The sequence below is a fragment of the Aulonocara stuartgranti genome (assembly GCF_965226115.1).
Source record: "Aulonocara stuartgranti genome assembly, chromosome: 19".
In the NCBI taxonomy this organism is placed as follows: domain Eukaryota; kingdom Metazoa; phylum Chordata; class Actinopteri; order Cichliformes; family Cichlidae; genus Aulonocara; species Aulonocara stuartgranti.
The window spans coordinates 25,811,563-25,832,224 of NC_138955.1; the positions used below are offsets into that span (position 1 = coordinate 25,811,563).

At 39.7% G+C, this 20,662-nt stretch overlaps 1 protein-coding gene across 1 annotated transcript in view; it reads right to left on the reverse strand.

The window, feature by feature from the left end:
* Positions 1-20,662, reverse strand: part of kcnh5b (potassium voltage-gated channel, subfamily H (eag-related), member 5b) — a 190,240-nt gene that overhangs the window by 144,314 nt on the left and 25,264 nt on the right. Inside the window, exons 5-6 of the mRNA XM_082517231.1 lie at positions 18,333-18,448; positions 12,479-12,871 (exon numbers count right to left, since the gene is read on the reverse strand). Of these exons, the coding sequence (XP_082373357.1) occupies positions 12,479-12,871; positions 18,333-18,448 (509 nt within the window). The remainder of the gene's footprint in view (positions 1-12,478; positions 12,872-18,332; positions 18,449-20,662) is intronic.

Below are 20,662 nucleotides of genomic sequence, written 5' to 3' on the forward strand. Positions count from 1 at the left end.
AGTTTTCTGTGAGCCTTCACCTCCATCCTGACATCAGCATTCAACCTCAGTTTCCCCGTCTGCAGCTGGAAGCCAGCTCACTTGACTCCCTCGTTTTACTCTGACCTGAGTAGAAGACCAGAGCTTTGCTCTTTAGCTTTACAGTAAAACATTATTTCACTCTGACTGAAAGCCTGACAGCATCACTAGACTGATATTCATATTCATGTATGTTTTCTAGGAGATTTTTTTTTCCCTCCAATTCAGTACAACAGTTATCGGAAACCATCTGAAAAAGTCTTTAAAAACAAACTGACAAATGCACCTTGGGTACAAATGAGATAGACTTGCTTACTAATTCTTTCCAGATTAACAGCTTTCAATTAGCCTGACAGGAAGTAATCTGGCATTTAATCATTGAGGGGAAAGGAAGTGACCAGGGAGCTAAAAGTGCAGTGAAACTGACTCAACTAAATAGGTCCAAAAAATGCTGTTTGTTGCTTGTATGATCCAGGTAGTAGATGCATATGGTAGCTACAGTGGAAGAAACTAACTGAGAATATGTGAGTAAGAGAGAAAGTAGAACTACTTTTATATGTTACGTGCTTTATAAATAAGGATACCTGAGAGAACGAGGCATGTGAGCTGAATTTAATGTGTTGCAAATCTCCCTTTATATGTATACAAGGAAAAACTGTTTAAGTAAATTGTATCATTTGGGTTAAAACAGTGTGCTATGCAAATAGTGACATATGGGATGTATCGGGGGAAAAATAGTATTTATCAGCATTTGATTCTATCCATTGTTTTTCTTAACTACTTGTCTAGTCAAAGGTTAGGGAGGTGCAGGAGTCCATCTCATTACTATGGCAACAGGACCTAATTCATACAACAAAACGAAATCAAAATTTCAGATTTTACTAAAGATTACACATCCTATCACGTATCGTACAGCATATGGGGATCTTCCTACAAGTTCACTACAGCGTGTTCAGCTCTGAGACTGAGCTGCATCTTTAGTTGGAACCTCCTCTCCCATCAAAGCCGAAGTGTGAGCTGCTTCACACCCTAGCACCAGTTTTAGATCCAGCTCTTGTCGCAACAGTCCTGGTGCCAGAAATTACAATACCTCAGGCTCTCACACACGCTTCCAAAATACTAAAAGCACTGGCTGCACAACATATAAGGATGAATCTGTGTCTGTGCTCATCTTCAAGGCATTGATAGAGAAACATTTTATGTCACTACTATTGCTGTTGAAGACTCATTTTAATATTGAGTTCTTTGTTAACTTGGCCTGGTCTTCACTGGACCAAGAAGGTCAAAGCTGCAACTTCAACTTAACTCCTGCTGCAGGTTTTGAGTCACTCTCTCACGCCACAATCCCAGGCAGCCCTCTGCAGCCCTCCCCACCTCTCCTCTCTGCAGGCGCAGCTTCAAAGGCCTCCCCAAGGACTCGGACAGCTCCCAGCTCATATGTAAATGCCTCTAAATTAAGCAGCCACAGGACAGAGCAGCGCAGATGAAAAGAGCATGAGTCAAGAGCAAGCAACGCATGTAAAATCATGGCTCATAAGCACCTGTTTATCAAAAGAAAGCATGGCGAAGAGAGACGGAGTACAGGCAGAAATTATGTGTCCATCGGGAAGCTCTTTTTCACAGTGCAGGCTTTTTCTTTTATTATTTCCACAGCTCAGGACACATTGTTGAGTATTCCTCACAGCGCTGGGAGCTTAGTGTGTTGTCAGGGTTTAATGCGACAAGCATTAAAACTCAAAATTGTTGTAAAATCTCATGATTCGACTGTGTTTTCAATTGTCCCTTCATGCAAAACAGGAACCAAAACGCAAAATCCTCTCCAAGCAGCCAAAAAAGAATGAAAAAATTATTTTTATATGGGTTTTGATCCCATATAATGTTTGATTTAACATTAAAACATGAGAGAAAATGTGAAAGTAAATATCTTTCCCATATCCTAGTACCCCAAAATAGCTCCAATAACAACATATATAATTCATCCATCCATCCATTCACTTCCGCTTATCCTTTTCAGGGTCGCGGGGGGCGCTGGAGCCTATCCCGGCTGTCATAGGGCGAGAGGCGGGTACACCCTGGACAGGTCGCCAGTCTAACACACAGGGACAAACAACCATTCGCACTCACATTCATTTGCACATTCACACCTAGTGACAATTTGGGTTATCCAATTAACCTATCCCCTCAAGCTGCATGTCTTTGGACGGTGGGAGGAAGCCGGAGTACCCGGAGAGAACCCACGCAAACACGGGAAGAACATGCAAACTCCACACAGAAAGACCCCAGCCTGATGTTGGAATTGAACTCAGGACCTTCTTGCTGTGCGGCAACAGTGCTAACCACCGTGCCTATACAATTCATATCTTCAGATATAGAAAGTGAGGAGACACAACACCAAAACAAATTAGCAAAAAATTAGAACAAATAATTAGAGGGCATCTTCATCACCAGTTTTGTTTTGCATCTGTTTCAAAATGGCTCAGTGTTGTACATCATTTTGGTCAGAAACTATGTCAGAGGTTAACCCTGCTAACCAGGCATGCTATAGCTAGTAAAATGTGATTTCTGTTCATTTTATATAATGCATTAACTTGCACTACAAATTTTCCCACAGCTAGTACCTGTTACATTTCTGCTCATACAGTAGGGGTCAATCTAAAACACAGTCACCAACAGATAATGCAGAGAGTGCAACACATCAACAGTTTTCTTTCGTCAAACCAGTGGTGACAACAGGAAAAGACTGAGGTGAGCTATTTAACAGTTAACTGAGGGCCACCATAACTCACATACACATACTTTCTTTTGGCTATTCCACTGAGGTTGAGAGAAGATGGCCGGTCGGTGTTGAACAGAATGAGTCAGCGAGCCGCTGATGGAATTTTATGCTTTCCAAAATAAATGAGAAGCAAATCATTTTTCACATATTTTTTTCACTGCTGTGCCAAAATGTATTAAACCTATAAATGGAGAAATGCAGTTTTTGAACCATCTGTACTTTTCCTGCCATCGCATATCTAAAGGTCTGCTCTCTCCGTTCCGTGCTGAATTCACACAATGCAAAACAGAAAGAACGGGACGGGCTCTGATCATGCACTATTAATGCGATCCAAATCTTTAATGAGTTCTTCATGTGCTCATGACCTAACTTTACACAAACTGTCAAAAAAAACTGTTGTTGTAGTTTTTATTGCAGTCTTGCTGACAGACAACTGATCAAATAAACACTTTCAACCTTAAATAAGAAACAGGTTATGAAATCTCTGGAGAATCCCTCCATTTTTCCAATTCCTAACACAATTACAGGCCTGATAAGGAGTTTTTATGTAATGTTATCAGTGTTAAAGTCATGTTTTCTTCAAAGCTTCGCAGCCATTTTGACACAGACTTGTTTACACTTGTGTAGTTTATATTGCCAAGTGGGTGATAGCTTACAGCTATCATTAATTTTCACATCTCTCACACTTGTGATGACAACTGAGAGGATGACTGAATGGCTTTTCCACAACTCAGAGTATGATATACTGTAATACACTGTATTAAATATTAACATAAGATAGTTTAGACAGAACAATGTTATAACCTCACCATTCAATCGTTATCTAGAGCAAAGCTTGGGCTGTACACTGTGCAGCAAGTGTGCTCAGGATCGAATCAAAATAGATATGTTTTTTTTCTTATACTACTGTCTGGTTTTCAAGAATGGCAAATGAAAACAATGCTATGATATCCAAGTGAAGTTGAACTTTGACCTGTTGATTATCTATGTTAACTTGTGATTATAATCTGCAAACTAAAATGTGTAAAACTAAATTTACAATTAACGTATGAACTACTGAATTATGGATAAAAAATGACATTTGAACTTTAAACAGCAAAATTTGAATTAATTTAATAGAATCCAGTTCAACTGTATCTATAAAGCACAAATATCATCAGCTCTAGAGGTGACAACAGTGGCATAAAGTGATATAAAGTGCCTTGACAGCTCCCTAAAGGCATCTCATATTGAAACCCAACCATCAGACAACCCGCTATAAGCAAGCACTTGGCAACAGCAGGAAGGAAAACCTCCTAATTAACAGGAAGAAACTCTGGCAGGACCAGGCTCAGGGAGAAGCGACCATCTGCCACGACTGGTTGGGGATGAGGGAAGGGAGACAGGACAACGGAGATTAATAATAAGCCAGAAATTAAATGCAAAGTGGTGCATTTAATCTTTGTGGCATCTGCATTTGATGCAGAACACCTGATTGTTCTGTAAATAGTTTGAAATCGTTATAATTTTTAGGTAAATAGCTGCAAATAACTTTGTTGTTTGCAAAACTTGTGCACAAGTTTTTAAAATTTACAATTTATATTTGCATTTCAAGTTATGAAAATGATCCATTAAACATTGTTGTGGTTGTTACAGTAAAAAAAAGAACTTTTTTCTACACTGATTTTATGTTTTTGTCTGATTTTAGATCAATTGTGTTAACACGGTATGTCAAAATGAAAAAGTAACAGTAAATTCAGACATGTGAGGCCAAACGAGCCAAGGTGAAATGTAGAGGTAAAATCAAAAGTAAAACAGGCAGTTATATCCTGGACCCCAGAGGGTTAAACATTCTTTTAAAGTAACGCTTTCCTAGTAATTAGTTACTTTTATAATATTGTAACTCAGTTACTAACTCGATTACTTTTTTTGAAGAAGTAGCTGGTAACTATAACTAATTACTTTTTCAAAGTAACTTGCCCAACACTGCTCATACATAGAATCTCCCACATCTAAACACTGATCTTTGATCACTTCTCTACTGCTCCATACAGTTCTTTCAATAATAACTCATTTGCTGCAAGCGCATTCATTTCCCACTTTCTGTTATCTTCCTTCAGCCTTACAGTCTCTGTGTTCACACGCAGTGTTAATATCCCCACCCCTAGCTGCATGGCACACAGCTTCCTCCCGGCCCTGTCAGCTTGGCCAGCCATGGCTGTGGCAACATGCACGGCACGCAGAAAGGTCAGGGTGGATTAGACCTTTTTGAGCAGCCGCAGCGCCTGCAGATGCACACTGTGAACTCCCGATGGCCTTCCGGGCTCCTCTGTGACAGCAGGTGGCTTCGGGCCCGTGGGGGGTTCCTCCGTGCCTGACTCCCACACTTGCGTATCAAAGACCCACTTCAGCACACACGCACAAATCCTCATCCAACACCAACCCTGCTGCAACCTGAGGGAGAGTCAGCACCACTCCTTATGCGAGCGTTACATAATTTTTTCTGCTGCTGTGATTTTACAGTAATAGCCCGACTACTTCACTTGCTCTGTTCATGTTATTGCTGACCTCCATGCATCTTGTGTATGTGTGGGTGTTGCTATTTTTGAGCTATCTATAACCTCTATCTCCAAAATGCCAACTAGAACGAACAGAAGAGGAGAGTGGAAAGTTTTGTACAACTTCAGGGTTTTGCTCTTGTCCTTTCTAACACACTCACTATCCTGTGAAAAAAACATTTCACTCAAAGACTTAACTGCAGAGATCTTTGGAAGTGGCACCACTAACCACTGGATTCGAAAAGGATAAACACCACCAGCTGTCAGATCACGAACTGAAAAACAAACTATGAAAAAGCCATTTAACCACTTGTCTTGGGGTATCCTGTGGAGGATTCTTCAGAATCACAGGCCACTCAGTCACTGTACAACCAAAGCAAGAGCTTGGCGCATATTGCCATCAGTACTCTGGGGGGTTGTCATGGATTCTGTTCATTTTAGTTGTATTACTGTATATATAACTAAAATGTTACCTCCACGTCCACCGACTCACTCACCTACTCAGCCAGAGACGGAGGTCGAGGAGCCAGAGGGACCTGCTGTGCAGACAGAGGGCATGGACAGAGGGCCGGAGAGTCCTGCTCAAATGGAGCTCGAGGTCAGTGTGAGTGAGGGACCTGCACAGCCAAAGCCATGTCGGCTGGTCCAACAGCGTCCACGCCAGAGGCCAGCGCGCCGTGAGGTCCGCCGGTTGCTACGCAGGTGGCCCCCGGACCTAACTCGTCACCACCGCCACTGGATACGCGGGCAGCCCCCTGAACTAAGACATCCCTGCATGCCTCAGCCGGGCGATGAGGTTATGTGGTCTGTGGTGCAGCTGCGAGGGAGACGGACGCACCTGAGCTGCATCCACAATCACACCACGCCGGCATAAATCAACTGAACTAGGTCCCGTCACTGTTATTGTTGGTGTGTGCTCGGCTGTGAGCTGAAAAACTGAAGCCGTCTCTGTGAAACAGCAGCCGTAAATAAAAGTTTATGTTGAAAAGCATGAAAATGCCTGTGGGTCTGTCGTGGATCTTTCACAATTACATATTAGATCATTTGGACAGGATGATAGAGAGTCTGTACTTTGTTGACTTCCAGATTTCATCTTTGCTTTTTGCAGATGATGTTGTTCTCTTGGCTTGGTTGTGAACTCCAGCTCGCACTGATGTGTAAAACAGCAGGAATGACAATCAGTACTTCCCAGTTCAAGATCATGGTTCTCAATGAGGGAGTGCTCCGGGATTAGACCTCTGGGACTAGTTACTATACCAGGTGGACAAAATTAAGTATCTTCTTGTTCAAGAGTGAAGGGAGAGTGATAGTTACCAATCTGTTGTGGTAAAGAAAGAGCTGAGCATAAAAGCGATGTTGTCGATTTACAAGTGAATCTACGTTCCTAACCTCAACTTTGGTCATGAACTCTGGGTAATGACCAAAACAATGAGGTCACGGACACTAGCAGTGGAAATGAGTTTCCTCTAAAGGGTGGCTGGAGTGAGAAGCTCAGTTATTCAAGACATACTGGTGTTACCTGTGGGCTCTGTCATGGTTTGGAGTTGAATTTAATGTGATGATGGGATTTTGTCAAAATTGATGAAATTATGACAATACAAAAATACCTGATGATCTATACCTAGAAGAAAGCTTGCCTAAGACAGCTCAGACTGTGATGAAGAATAAAGGTGGTCAAACCAAATACTGACTTTAAGGCTTGTTCAAATTCTACAAACTCAAACTTGTTGTTGCCTTAACTACTGTTTTTCCATGTATGTTTGTCAAATATAAAGAAGTGAGGTAGAGCTCAGGACTTTTGCACAGAACTCTATCTTCTATCAACCTCTTCCTATGTGACGTTGTCAAAACAAACTGTCACATTAAGCTCTGGGTGAATGTGATGGGCATATACAAACAAGCAAAGATTAAAAACCATTAATCACATTCCTACAAAATGCTAGTTTTTAACTGATGACAAATAACAACCTTTAATTGCTACTCCTAGTTTATGACCAGAACACCTCACCAGTGTGCAAGATGAATGTAGCTGTGTGCACTTTTTTAAAGCAGACTCAGGAAACAGCAGTGCAAAACTGGACTGATTTGTAATGCTTTACTTTATATGCTTTAGGGTTCATTTATTTTTATTTTTCTGAATTGTTCAGAAAATACTTTCTCGTTGTTTCATGTGCTGAAACAATTATGTTAATTAGGTAGATAGAATTTAATTCTTTTCTTGTTTTCACTGCTGTAATGACTTTGTCTTTTTCACTTTCCCTCAAATACCCTAAAAATGAAAAACATTTTCACAAGTTTTCTCTGTTTTGCATCGTTGTAAAGTGATTATCTCTGAGTATGGGATAGCTGGCCAGGCAAAGCAGCTCTCTGAGGACATTAGGTTTATTTTCTGACACTTAAAATGCTTCAAAGTCAAAGTCAATCATTGAAAGATGAGCAATAGAGGAACTGTATCTCTAGTTTTGATTAGCCACAATGTTAAGCAGTGTTGTGGCTCAAAGTACTGTCACTGATTGTCAAAAACAATATAATTGGGACTAACGAGCCTTGTTATTATGAAAAATACTGAACATTGCCATATGGCTATACTATGTTGTTATTCAGACAGAAAAGAAAAGTTCTCCAAACTCTGGTATCTTCTGCATATACATATATATATACATATACATATATATATATATGGCTGGTTATGACTTTTAAGGCTCTTATGAGAGCTCTTATGACAGCCCTAAAAGTCATGCGTTTGTGTGTAAGCAAGTATGTGTAAGGATGTGTTGGCAGCACCTACATCTCACCATGCTTTGGCATGGCTTGACAACATTTGAAACCTGCGTTAAAATACAACTAAAAATACTCCCCGCCTGCTTCAGCCATAGAATGCATCAACACGAGGATGAAATGAGGCTAAAATAATTTCTGCCTTTCTCCTTTCACATTACACCTTAAGCCGCCCAAACACCTTCCTCAGTCAGCATGCATCCATTCTTCTAGCCTGCTAATACAGAAAAGCAGCAGCAAAAATGTCAATTAGGCAAAGAGGGGCAGAGAGGCTTTGACTGTGTCCTCTGGAAATTTACGTGCCATTGATTTCCTCTCTGCCTGTCTCCCCCACACTCCACCTCCTCTCCCAGTTCACTGTTGTCTACTATTTGAAAGGCAGCAACACAAAACTCCACCTAGCAGGGATCTCATCGAATCCATCAGCGACCGGCGGTGAGAGGCCGGAGGACAAGAGACACCTGAACTAACACGCAGCACAGCTCCAGACACTTACTGAATGATCCACAATATAATACATCATTCACTCTGACAGTGGACACAGTCAGCCAGCCAATGCAAACAACCACAAAAACATGCTGAGGGGGAGGTTTAAGGCTGGCTGTGACACTGGGCCATGAATTAATTACCAGTAATTCAACCCTCACGCCATGTTTCAGCTGAAATAGAAAAAGGAAATAGTTTGAAAACCCTGTAACCGTTTTCACTCAGTGTTTACTGCATATTTATGCACATGTCATTAATATGCTGTTCACTGTTAACAGGTCATAATGTAATACTGCAAGTAATGAGTTGAACTGAAACAGAAACTATAAAACATGAATCGATTCATTTAACTTTTTTTCTTACCTTTACCAAAAACGTAATATTACAATATCTGACTGGTCCAACTGATCTATGGGTGCTACCAATATATCAGCTAGTATTAGGTATTTGCAATTATATATTGGTATCATCATTTGTGACGGCAGCTAAATAAACATTTTAAACTTTCTACTCAACACTTATGATTGTTGCTATTGCTCATTTGTTCACCAGAGGGCACTCTGCAACTCCTCTGTTGGCAACGTATCTTTGCAATGCCACAAACACAACAACCAGCTGAGCCAAGCAGTTGGGCAAGAATGTAAACAAGTAATCCTCGACTTGTTGTGACAGTGAAATTAGTTTATTTTTAAACTGCGTAAGTAAGGATAAATTACTAAATATAACAAATGTAAGGGGAAATCTGTAACATATGTTGAATCTGACACGTGAAAGAAACGCAAACAGAGAAGGTAACATCGCATTTGCGGAGAAATGAATGTAACATGTCAAAAAGCCAAAGAATTGCCATTTAGAATATTTTTTTTAAACGTATAAATCTAGATAACTGCAGTATGTGTGACATTGTTCATGCAAAGTTTCATTCAGATTTCCAGAAGATAGAGTACATACAGTACAGATCTATGTATATGACAAACTGTTTAGTAAATATCTATTTGTTTCTTTCAGAACAAATGATCTCTCTAAAACACTGGGATTTTTAAAGAATTATAAAATATAAAAATACAAAAAAAGTTAATTAACAACATCTGTACATCCTGAAAATGAAAATACCTGTCAGTGTGATATTTTTTTATCTCTTCTGTGTATGATTTTGGAGATATTTTTATGCATTAGAGCTATTTGTGACAGTGACTGTATTATTTAATACTGTTGGTACTTCTGTCCTTACTGTCTTTGAGCAGCTGTAACCACATAATTTCCTCTGGGATTAATAAAGTATTCTGGTTCTGATTCGTAGGTGCACATTTAAGTTAGAAAACACAGAAAGATAACTTTGTTGTGCCTTTAAGAGCTGTTAAGAATAGTTACCAAAAAAAGCCACTAGAATGTGTGAGCATTTCAGCATGTTGTGTCAGTCCAAATGTTAACAAGAACAAAATGCCAAGAGAGGTGTGAAATGAAAAATTAATAGATGATTAAAATTCAGCTGCTGGTAGTTTAAATGCTGGTATTATTATTGTTATTCCTGGCATCTGAGCACTCATGTGATTAAAGCCCAGCTTGGCAGACACACATGTATGCATGTATACACTGAATGCAAAAAACACAAGTCGCACTTTGTTTTTTCACAAGCTCAGAAGCACGTGTCACAACAAGAGCAAAAATCAAACATAAATAATTAAATGTTGAAACACATAAAACACGAAGAATTACACGAGTAAAACTTCAGTAGATATTAGTTGTTCTTTTCATTCTACGTTCAATTGATTACTCCGTACACTCGGGCTGAAATATAATTAACTGGTGGGAAATCAAGTGGAAAATCACCTTTAATGGACTTGAGGCCATATTGATATAACTGCACGATATCTGATGGAGGTAAGTGGGTGTGAAAAATACTCCGAATGAGCTCGATCTCATTATGAAACCTTAACCAGAAATCAAACTCTCTAATGTGCAGGAGAACATCAGTACAACAGTATTTTCTCTAACCTCCTTGTGAGGAAAAGCTGGGACATAGGAGTTCTCCACCACTCTGAAAATCTGATGGCAGTACCTTTTAGCATGTTTAAAAATCCATGCAACTCATGTTCAGTCATTATGCCCTAGAGCAGACACTCACTTTCTTCTGGGAAGAGGAAGAGCAAATCCTGTCTCCAATATTCAAAATCTTTCCTCCTCTGTGCATCCCTTTAACCTAAAAAGATTTTAAATCTGCCAAAATACAACCTAATAGCATCACAGAAGCAAGATGAGCTTAGATTTTGCTTCATATTCGTCCCCTTCATATTAGTACATGACCCTATGTACATCTGATTTCAACATATAACCTGCAGCTGCATTTGGTATTAATCATAATTCTTGGCTTTCCAACATATGTTTGATTTCATCAAATGTTTTGATGTTTTTATTTCTTTAAATAGTGACCACACTGGACAGAATTCAATTACATTACAAGATCCAATTACAGCTCAAGCTGTGACCATCTCCAGACCTGGTTTGGCCAATGTCATCACATTTTACATTTGCATTTACACCTGAATTAAATGCCTTCTTACCTTGTCCTGATAAGACGTGCAGACACAGACTGCCTGTTAATAGCAGGTGTAAATGGGGTCACAAACATTTACTGTGACTCATCTGTGCCCCCGAGCTTTAAACTCAACCAATCAGCAAACTGTGGGAAACGACTGACATAATGGCTTGATGAGTCATCATCTCGAGAGAACTTACAGTAATCTTGGAAGTATAACACGAAGCCTGATTTTTGCTGTGTAATGACATCCCTTTCATTTAGATGTAAATGAATTACGGAGCCACTAAAGCCCATGTGGTGAATCAAAAAACAATCATCAGTCATCTTCTGAATCATCTGAAAATAATCTGTTACACATCTGGCTCAAACTGACAGACTGACTACAGACAGAACAGTACCGGGAAACATATTAGTCCCTTTTAAATGTTTACTCATTTCAGCCACAAAAAGAAGAAGCCCACTCTCATACGAACCCGTCATCTCAAGATCACGCATTGAGACGAGGACTGCATGAATAGACAAAAGATAGCGAGACAATCCTAGAAGAACTATAAAGTTTGAGCACTTAGGCATTGTTTATTTTAAAAAAGCTCAAAAGCTTCTGTTCATTCACTGCATCTTGTACTTCAGTAACGATTTTTAACCCTGAAGTCTAAAGAAGGCAAAAAATTTGACGAATAGTCAAAAAGGTTATTTGAGAGGTGCACAATTCAGCCACAACATTAAAAGCACTGACAGGTAAAGTGAATAATTATATAAATCATCTTGTTACCATGGCACCTGTAAAGGGGTGAAATATATTAGGAAGAAACAGATCTATTACATTTTGAAATGGATGTGTTGAGTAGGAGGAGGGAAGAAAATGAGCAAAAGGGCCTGAGCACCTTTGACAAGAGGGAAATGTTTGGTCCTGGCATTAATGCGAATGTTACACTGACATGTACCAAAACCAAAGCAACACTGCAGGACAAGTGCACCTCGTAAAGTCAACTGTATCTTCAGCCCCATTCAGCAGAACAATGCGTACTGCCACACTTTAAAAAAAGGTTTGAGGTTCAAGATGTTGCTTTGGCTTCCAAATGCCACCTCAACATGACTCTGCATGGCTTACAGGATATGCTGCTAGTATCTTGGTAATTAGTACAACAACGTCACCGTAACAGGTCTAATGGAGAACATACCTTGATGGATCAGAGCAGCTTTGGAAGCACAAGAGGCAGCTACACAATATTTAGACCGGTGGTTTTAATGTTGTCGGCCACTTTCAGGGCTGAATTGAGATTTAGGTTTGTGAGAATTCTAGGTAATTGCACCTCTAACAACAGTAGAAATGCCCAAACTTACCTCATCCACATTCTCAAAGGCATTGATGATGTCATAGGGCAGGCACGACAGCAGGTCGATGACGAACCAAGTCTTCAGATAGTTCATCCGAATGAGTTTGGGGTCAGAGATCACCTCTCCACCGGGCCCCACGAAGGTGGTGTGGAAGTTGAGAACGATATCCACCAGGAAGATGACGTCGACTACGCTGTCTAGCACCAGCCAAACAATGTTGTTCTGCTTGGTCTTAAAAGAGACATTGTAGGGCACCATGATGGCCGTGTAGAAGGTGAGGATGAGGATGACCCAGTCCCAAGTGGTCTTGAAGGTGCAGTAGTGAAGTATTATGTGAGGTGGTGTCTTGGGGGCTTCCTGCTTGTACTGCGGGAGGATGTCAGAGTTTAGCTGCAAAACCTGGAGGTGGTTTTGCAGATGGAAACAGCAATATGATTAGACTTCAGTTCTTCATCAAAAGCACCCTTAGTCTAAACAAAATACAACAGTAAATGTACAGTATGGGTAAAAAACAGGTTAATGCTTTAGACATCTGTGGCTTTTGTATATTTAAGTGTACATTTTACTAATAACATGAATTAATAAGTGATTTTCCAGCTCTTCGGCATCTTTGTGTGTTAAAAACTTGTAAATATTGAACTGCCAGTTTTGTTTATGCATTTTATGCATTTCCAGCTCTTTTTTTAAACTCTGAGAATGCATAAGGGTAAGCTTTTGTTTTGTTTTTATTTCTATCTCTGGGCTCTTAGTTGATTGTCTATCAGAAACAAGTCATTTTTATCTGTTGTCTGTTTAAGAAATCCCTCCCTAAAAGCCCATTTTCACTTCATTAGCCAATTCCTGGAATCCTGCTAAGAGCAGCCGGGTGAGCCATACTAACTGTACTGCTGGACCTGCTTTTGCATGAAGTGAAAGACACTGGAAACATTGGGAAACCAGTTTCATATCAACATTGTGGCATTGAAATGAACTAAAGGAAAGCATGATGCTGCAGGTTTCCTTTAATACTGATTTGAATTAGCAGAAAATTTTATATATACAAGAATTCCAAAGAAAGCTAAAATTCCCCTGGTTCTTTCTCCAGCGTGAGTCCGATTTATTAGTTCATTAGAGAAAAGTTTGTCCTGTCAAGCGAATTTCTAACTGTCAGCGATGTTTGTAACAGCAGTCCAAGAAAGACGGTTGCACGTTTCTGTTTTTTACTAACTACATGCACGGTTTCCAGAAAGGAAACGAGAGAAAGGGGGAAATTAAATTAGTGAAATAGATGAAAGAAAGCTCAACAAAAACAGTCCTTGTTTTGTTTTTGTTTATTAAGTCTAACGATCATCAGCCCATGGTGCTCAGCACTGTGAAGGAAAAGTTTTTCCTCTCAGTTTTAATCTGTGTTCATCACGTCTGTTCTTCTGTAAGGCTGTTGGTGACAGAAATGTATTATGAATACATTTTGGCTTGACGTGGGGAAGACACAGAAGGGGGACTGAAATTGGCAAGAAGAAAAGGAGAGAGGGGGGAAAGAATAGATGACCAAAAAATTAAATTAAAAACATTTTTTTTAAAGAATACGTAGTCTATTTCCTAGCGTGGTGATGATCACCCTTGCCAAGCTCAGCCACCTCTACAGAACAGACTCCAGCAGCTCCACATGCAGATCACACATTAACCATTCGACTCATTATTTATACAAAATAATAGTCTATTTGTGTCAGCTACAGAGCTGTAATATATTCTGCCGCCGCAAACATAACACATTAACAGGTTTCTGTATTCGGTGAAAGAAGCCTGTTAAATATACATATTTAGTAGTAATACAGCTCTAATAGTAAAATTGCTGTTTTTATAGTTACTACCAATACAGCTCTTCTGGTTCTGGTATTATTGTATTTGCGATGACTACAAGTAATAACCCTAAACTACTGATACTGCATGTCATCATCATTTTCTCCTGACAAAACAGTTGGGACAGCGTGGCCTCAGTTAGCCCAAACTGTCCTCACACTGGGATTCAGTTTGATGCTAAATAAAACGATGGATTGACAGAGCTGAGGTTTAACAGCAAGCTTCATAACATCAGAGCTCAGTCACTTCTAATTCTCTTCATAAAAGCTGTCAGTCAAACTGGTCAAGAGCTGCACCACAGCTCAGAAACGAGGCTGCCAATTAACCCACAGAAGCATTGTGAGGAGAAGAAAAAAAAACACTCGCACACATCCCTGCTTACACGTGAGACACTCAACAGCATCCTTGACAGACGCCAGCTGTGCCTTTCAGACTGCAGGGCAGATGGCTCACCTGCAGTGTCTGCTGAGCACCCTCAACACATTACCCTGTAACCCATCCAGCACCAGGCCAGGAAAACGGCTAAGAGAGTGCATTAGCTTGTTATACCAGGTCTAACTTATTTCTTTTTCCAGTCCTTCCTTCCTACTTCTCTCCTAAACATTACTGCTCTTACATTCTCCTACATCTCCTTCTCTCATGCCATTCTTTCCCTCTTAAGTTGCTACTTCCACTCCTTTCTCTTCCCTCTCTTTGTAGTTCTTTTTCTCCACCTTTCTCAGTTCACCTCTGTTTCACCTTTAGGACACCTGAGTCGGTAACACCTTCCCAGAAACCCTCACAACTTCTTGCATCAAGCACTAAACACAAACAAACTCTGATTAAAGGCATCACACCTTCCTCAAACATTCATGAATAAAACAGGTTGATGAAAACTGGGAAAATGAACCATCTTCTTTCCACCCTGCAATCCATTTTCTAACTTTATAGCACAATCATTTGGAGTGCTCGCACCACCCTATTCTGTCTCTCCACCTGTCCTGAATGGTGCCCACAGTTCAGAGGAGCAGCAGGGAATGTGTTACTTCCAACAACAGCAGTTAAGGGGAGGGTGGTGTGCGTGTTTAGGAAAAGGTGAAGCCTGTGACTGCATATGCATGTTTTTGACTGTAAAAGTTGATGTTCTCTTTTAGTGAGCCTTGGGAATATGGTCAGAAGGAGGCTATACATCTTTTATACGGGGATTTTTTTGATGCAGAAATATTTCAAGGGTGGCAAATTTACAGTGTGTGTGTTTATACAGAAGACTCCTTCTGGTGTGACAGGGTAGCTACACAGCAAATTCAAAAGTGTTAAATGTTTTGGTGTTAATAGTCTTCTTGCAAAAGTAGAGTTAATTTTACTCTAAGTAGAGTCACATTCTTTTAATGTAACTCTGAGGTGTAAAATGATAGTAGTTAAAATCGAGTGTTAAAAATGAGTGTTTCTCTGTCAAATCTGGAGGTGTTACAATGGAAACATTAACTCTTGACCTCTTAACTCTGAACTCCTAGAGGGGCTATGACACCAACAGAGTAAATTCACAGACTCCGCCCCCAGCACGGCTCCAATCGAAGCTGAAGTGAAGCCGTTTCAGAACATTTTGCTCTACATATTTGAGTTGTTTGCCATGCTTGGTAAGTCATTTTTTCAAAGATTGTTTCAATTATTATTATGAGCTTTTACTTCTGTGGCTCTTTGGAGTTGAGACAAAGCTGTGTGAAAGGCATTAGCCATGTTGCTCGGTGATAGCATAATATTCTGTTTTAGCTAGCTGAAAGGTATTGTTTGCGGGCAAATACCACAGCCTTGAAGAAAGCTTGCATGTGAATTTTCAGTCAAACGTTTGGTCAAATACACCTAAAACAATGTCTAGAATGTGAAATGTTGGTATAATGGTGCTACTTGAAGCCTGAAAACGATCGCCCATAAAAAAAAAACGAGCAAACAGCAGTAGCAGACGTCCTGACTGGTTTCTACGTTAGCATAGATCCCTCCAGAGTTTTGTGCACACGGTTTAGGTAAAAATTAAAAAGGTTGAGGTTTTACATTTAGTTCAGTATTACCTGGTGCCTGCGTCTTTGTCTTTTGGGAAAATACTTTACACAAGTAATGGCTCAAAGAGGATTCCTTTTTTTTTTTTACTGTGCTGCAATTGTTTACTGGATTATTTGTGCCATTAATTAGTGTCAACTAATTTTTATTCAATCTCCACACAGGATATGCTTGTGAAGATGGAATATGGGGGAGAGCAGAAGTGCGTTGAAGTTCCACAAAGTGATGAATGAAGGACATGCATATTGTATTGAAGAAATAAGTGATGAGAATGCTGTTATTTGCATTTACCATGTCAGACCTTTTGATAAACAAAATTCTAATGAAAGTGAGAACATGTATACTGTTACATCTTTCAGAAAATGTTTTGAAATTGTGGTGCACAGTTCAGAATAAATGTTTTTCAAAAACCATTGCGTCTTTTTAGTAAATGTTTATTTCCAAAAGAAATTTCTAGAAGTTCAGAACAGTAAAATTCCCGCTTTTTAGAATGAATTAGAAGATAACTCTTACGTAGTTAAACTAAAATACTCTTTGAGAGTTAATATATAAACTCTTAACACCAAGTGTTAAATTATCAACTCCAGACAGATTTGGTGTTTAACACTAAATCAGAGTTAACGTACCAACTCTCCAAAAAGAATTAAATTAACACTCTCTGGTGTGGACCCATATAGACACTTTAATAGTGTTGAAATCAAATCCGACAGTGTTAATTTGGACATGCTGGATTTGCTGTGTACAGTTAGCGACTATGTTGTTTGCAGAATGAAGAAATGGGAATGATTTTCAGTTTAAGTTGAAGAACTAAGCTGCTGCTTAAATGGAACAATTAATAGAAGGTTTTGCACTGCTTAAAGGTTAGCAGGCAAACAGAAAACGCACTTAAATTTACAATAATACAATTTCTTTTTTTTTATCAAGCTAGGATTAGCCAGCTAGCTGCTATTACTAGGTAACCAGCAAATTATCTGTGTGAGCAGTTCAGCTTGTGTTACCAACTTCAGCCAGATAAAAAACTATTTGTATCTAGTGAAACCTTGTGCACACATGGCATAAGTACAATTTAGGTGAGGAAAAAAGCTTTTTAAACCTCAAAGTTGAGCAAGCTAATACTCAAATCATAACAACAGTTTCCTCAAGGTGCTTAATATTGTAAAGATACTACAATAATACAGAGCACCCTCAAAAATCAGGCAACCCCCTATGACAGGGGTGGGCAATCTCAGTCTAATTTAGCCATTTAAATCAGCTGTGTTGGTTCGAGGACACATCTAAAACCTGCAGGAACACCGGCCCTCGTGGACTAAGATTGCCCACCCCTGTATGAGCAAGCACTTTGGCAACAGTGGGAAGGAAAACCTCCCTTTTAACAGGAAGAAACCTCCGACAGAAGCAGGCTCGGGGGGCAACGATCTGCCGCGAGCGATTGGGGTGAGGGAAGGAAGACAGGATAAAAGACATGCTGTGGAAGAGAGCCAGAGATTAATAATAGCTCATAATTAATAGCCACCAACAGCCTTGCAGCATAACTAAGGGTAGGTTCAGTGTCACCTGATCCAGCCCTAGCTACAAGCTTTGCCAAACAGGAAAGTCTTAAGCCCAACATTATAAAGATATAGACATATGTCTGTCTCCTACATCAGGACATCCTGAAAATAACAAAGTAATAAATAGATGAGCACATGTCCCCTTCTTGGCCAGTTACAATGCCTCAAACACAACTTTAGATCACTCCATGAAGTCCTGTTGCACTTGTACATCTTTGGGTCATAATCTGTGGTCTGGTTCTTATCACCAGTGATGAGCCATTATGCAAAACCCAAATCTACGAGATGATTACCTTGAAGGGGCGATGTGCCAAAATTGGTTTGGGTCTCTTTTTTTTTTTTTATAGGTGGCACTGAGTAACTTTTTCATCGGACCTAGGATAAGTACCTGCAAAAAAAAACTACAAAAATGTTCTTCATATAACGTATGTGCTCACCTCCGCCAGTCTGGACTGTTTATGGCTGACTTCAGGTTTGCCAATAGGCGCCAGTTGCTGTAGGGTGTTGCGGTTGTTGGTGAGTGCACGTGTTAGCCGTGCAAATTTGGTCCATCCTGAAAAAATGAGAAGTCAATTATTGCCAAAATCACAGTCATTACACTTTAACCGGTCTTGTCATCTATGTCAGCTGATACTTTATGAGCTACACAAACACAATCAGACCCCAGGCAGCTGTATGTTACCACTGCCCATGCAGTTTCCCTGCTCAAGGCTCACAGCAGTTCATCAGATTTTCACAAAATGTTGTCTACTGAATCACTGTGCTTTCATTGCAAAGCAGCACAGTTTGCTTTAGGAGGTCAGAGCCATGGATTAAGTAACAGGACTTTCACCTACTACAGTCATAATTCCAATATTTTTCAAACCACTGACACTTTCTTCATGCCAATTGTACTCTTAATTAAAAGTGAAGCTACTTAGGATTATGAAAAGATCACGGTAGCATTTAAGCACCTGTTTGACAACAACTGTGGGGAGCCTCACTTACACTTCTAGCACAGCAGCAAAACCCTTCCTAGTAAAATACATTATTTGTCTTCATGTAAACAAAAAGATGACATTTTGTCTCCATTTCACTAATTCATGTAAACACAGCGCAAAACCCAGAGCCATCCGGTGTGCCCTGACCACACAGGAATCACTGAAAATTTTGCACATTTTTGTCTTGTGAAAAAGCGAAGGCTTAGGGAACCTGCTGTCTGTATGTACTAGTCAACCAGACATTATTCCTAGGGAAATTCCCAGTAATCTGATATTTATTCACACCATCATCTGCGGTCGACCGCATGCAACACTCAGAGATCCGTACACCCTGATAGTCGTGAAAATCAGTGTTTAAATGGCAGAAGTGAACTGTCATTGTAAATTGTTCCAGTTCAAAAGAAGAAAAAGGGTAGAGAAGAGCCGTCCATAACCAATCAAACACAGAAATGCTGAAGATGCATCTCACACATCTGGATCAAACCATGTTAATAGTCCGTCCCATGTTTCCCAATCAGTATTGTTAGATAGATCTTTGTTGGGTTTTTCTCTGTATCTATGAAGCGCCTTGAGGCGACTTATGTTGTGATTTGGCGCTATATAAATAAAATTGAATTGAATTGATTTTCCTCTTTTGGTCTTTTAAACTGAAGCCTTCCGTCCTATCTCTGACTTCCATTTGATTCTTTCATCTCATGGAAAAAACTAGAAAAACAAGGATTAAGATGAACGAACACTTCTTGAGCCCTCTGAGCCCTCGTGTTTGTGCGTCTTTGTCATTTTTTTAAAACATGGTCATAAGAAATATTCCAATAAATAAAGATAGTAAAAGCTGCAGTTTCTTTGGAAAATGTAATTATTAACTAAAAACAGATTCATATAAAAGTTTGTAAGTCTACCTAAAAATACAGCCATGTCAGCAGAGGTCATTTCAGTAATGACGGCCACACCTTTCTCAGTGAGAGCAAACACAGTTTTGGAGGTCAGGTGCTTCCTGCTCTATTGCTCTAAAAATAAAATCAAATATTTCAAAGAGAAAAGGGTCACACAACAGGGGCACATCACTTACAGTAGTCACACGTCGTGATCGACCCGGCCCTTTGAAGAAACCATTACGAATAAAAAGCAGACTTTGAAATGGCTTTTAACCCTCAGGCCTCCAGCTATGTGAAAATCCTCCTTTCATTCTCTGTTAGAACGGAGAGAAACTCAGGCGCTCACTTCTTTGTGCAGCGGTGTAGAAAAGCATGAGACAATGCTGTGCTGATGTCAATACGGGAGGAATATCAACACGACATCCAATTTATTCTGAAACCCAATCATCAGCTTCCCTCGAGCAAAACTGCTGCTGCAGCTATTGTAAAACTTACTGTACGGCTTCAGTTTCTAAGGCTTCTTTTCTTTTTCTACACATTTTTAAAGTTGGTGTTGCACAACCACAGAAAATGAGCCTTAATTTTTAGCTAAAATGAGTATTTTAAAGTATATATTCTTCAGGGAAATTGCTGCAGCATATGTACACTAGCATTGATTGTGTAACTCACTGTATAATATACTGTATTTTGTTGGCTGTTGATCAATTTCACTTGTTCGTCATAATCCCTGCAGTGTGTTCCTATCTTTTCTACCTCACATTCTACATCAGTGCGCTTTAATATTACCTGTATACTTCCTACGCTTATGCTGTAATGTTACCTATTACCTTTTAACAACTACAGCTAATACATTTGAAGATTCTAATTTCATATTTACACAAAAATACATGTAAACCCACGAAACATCCTGCG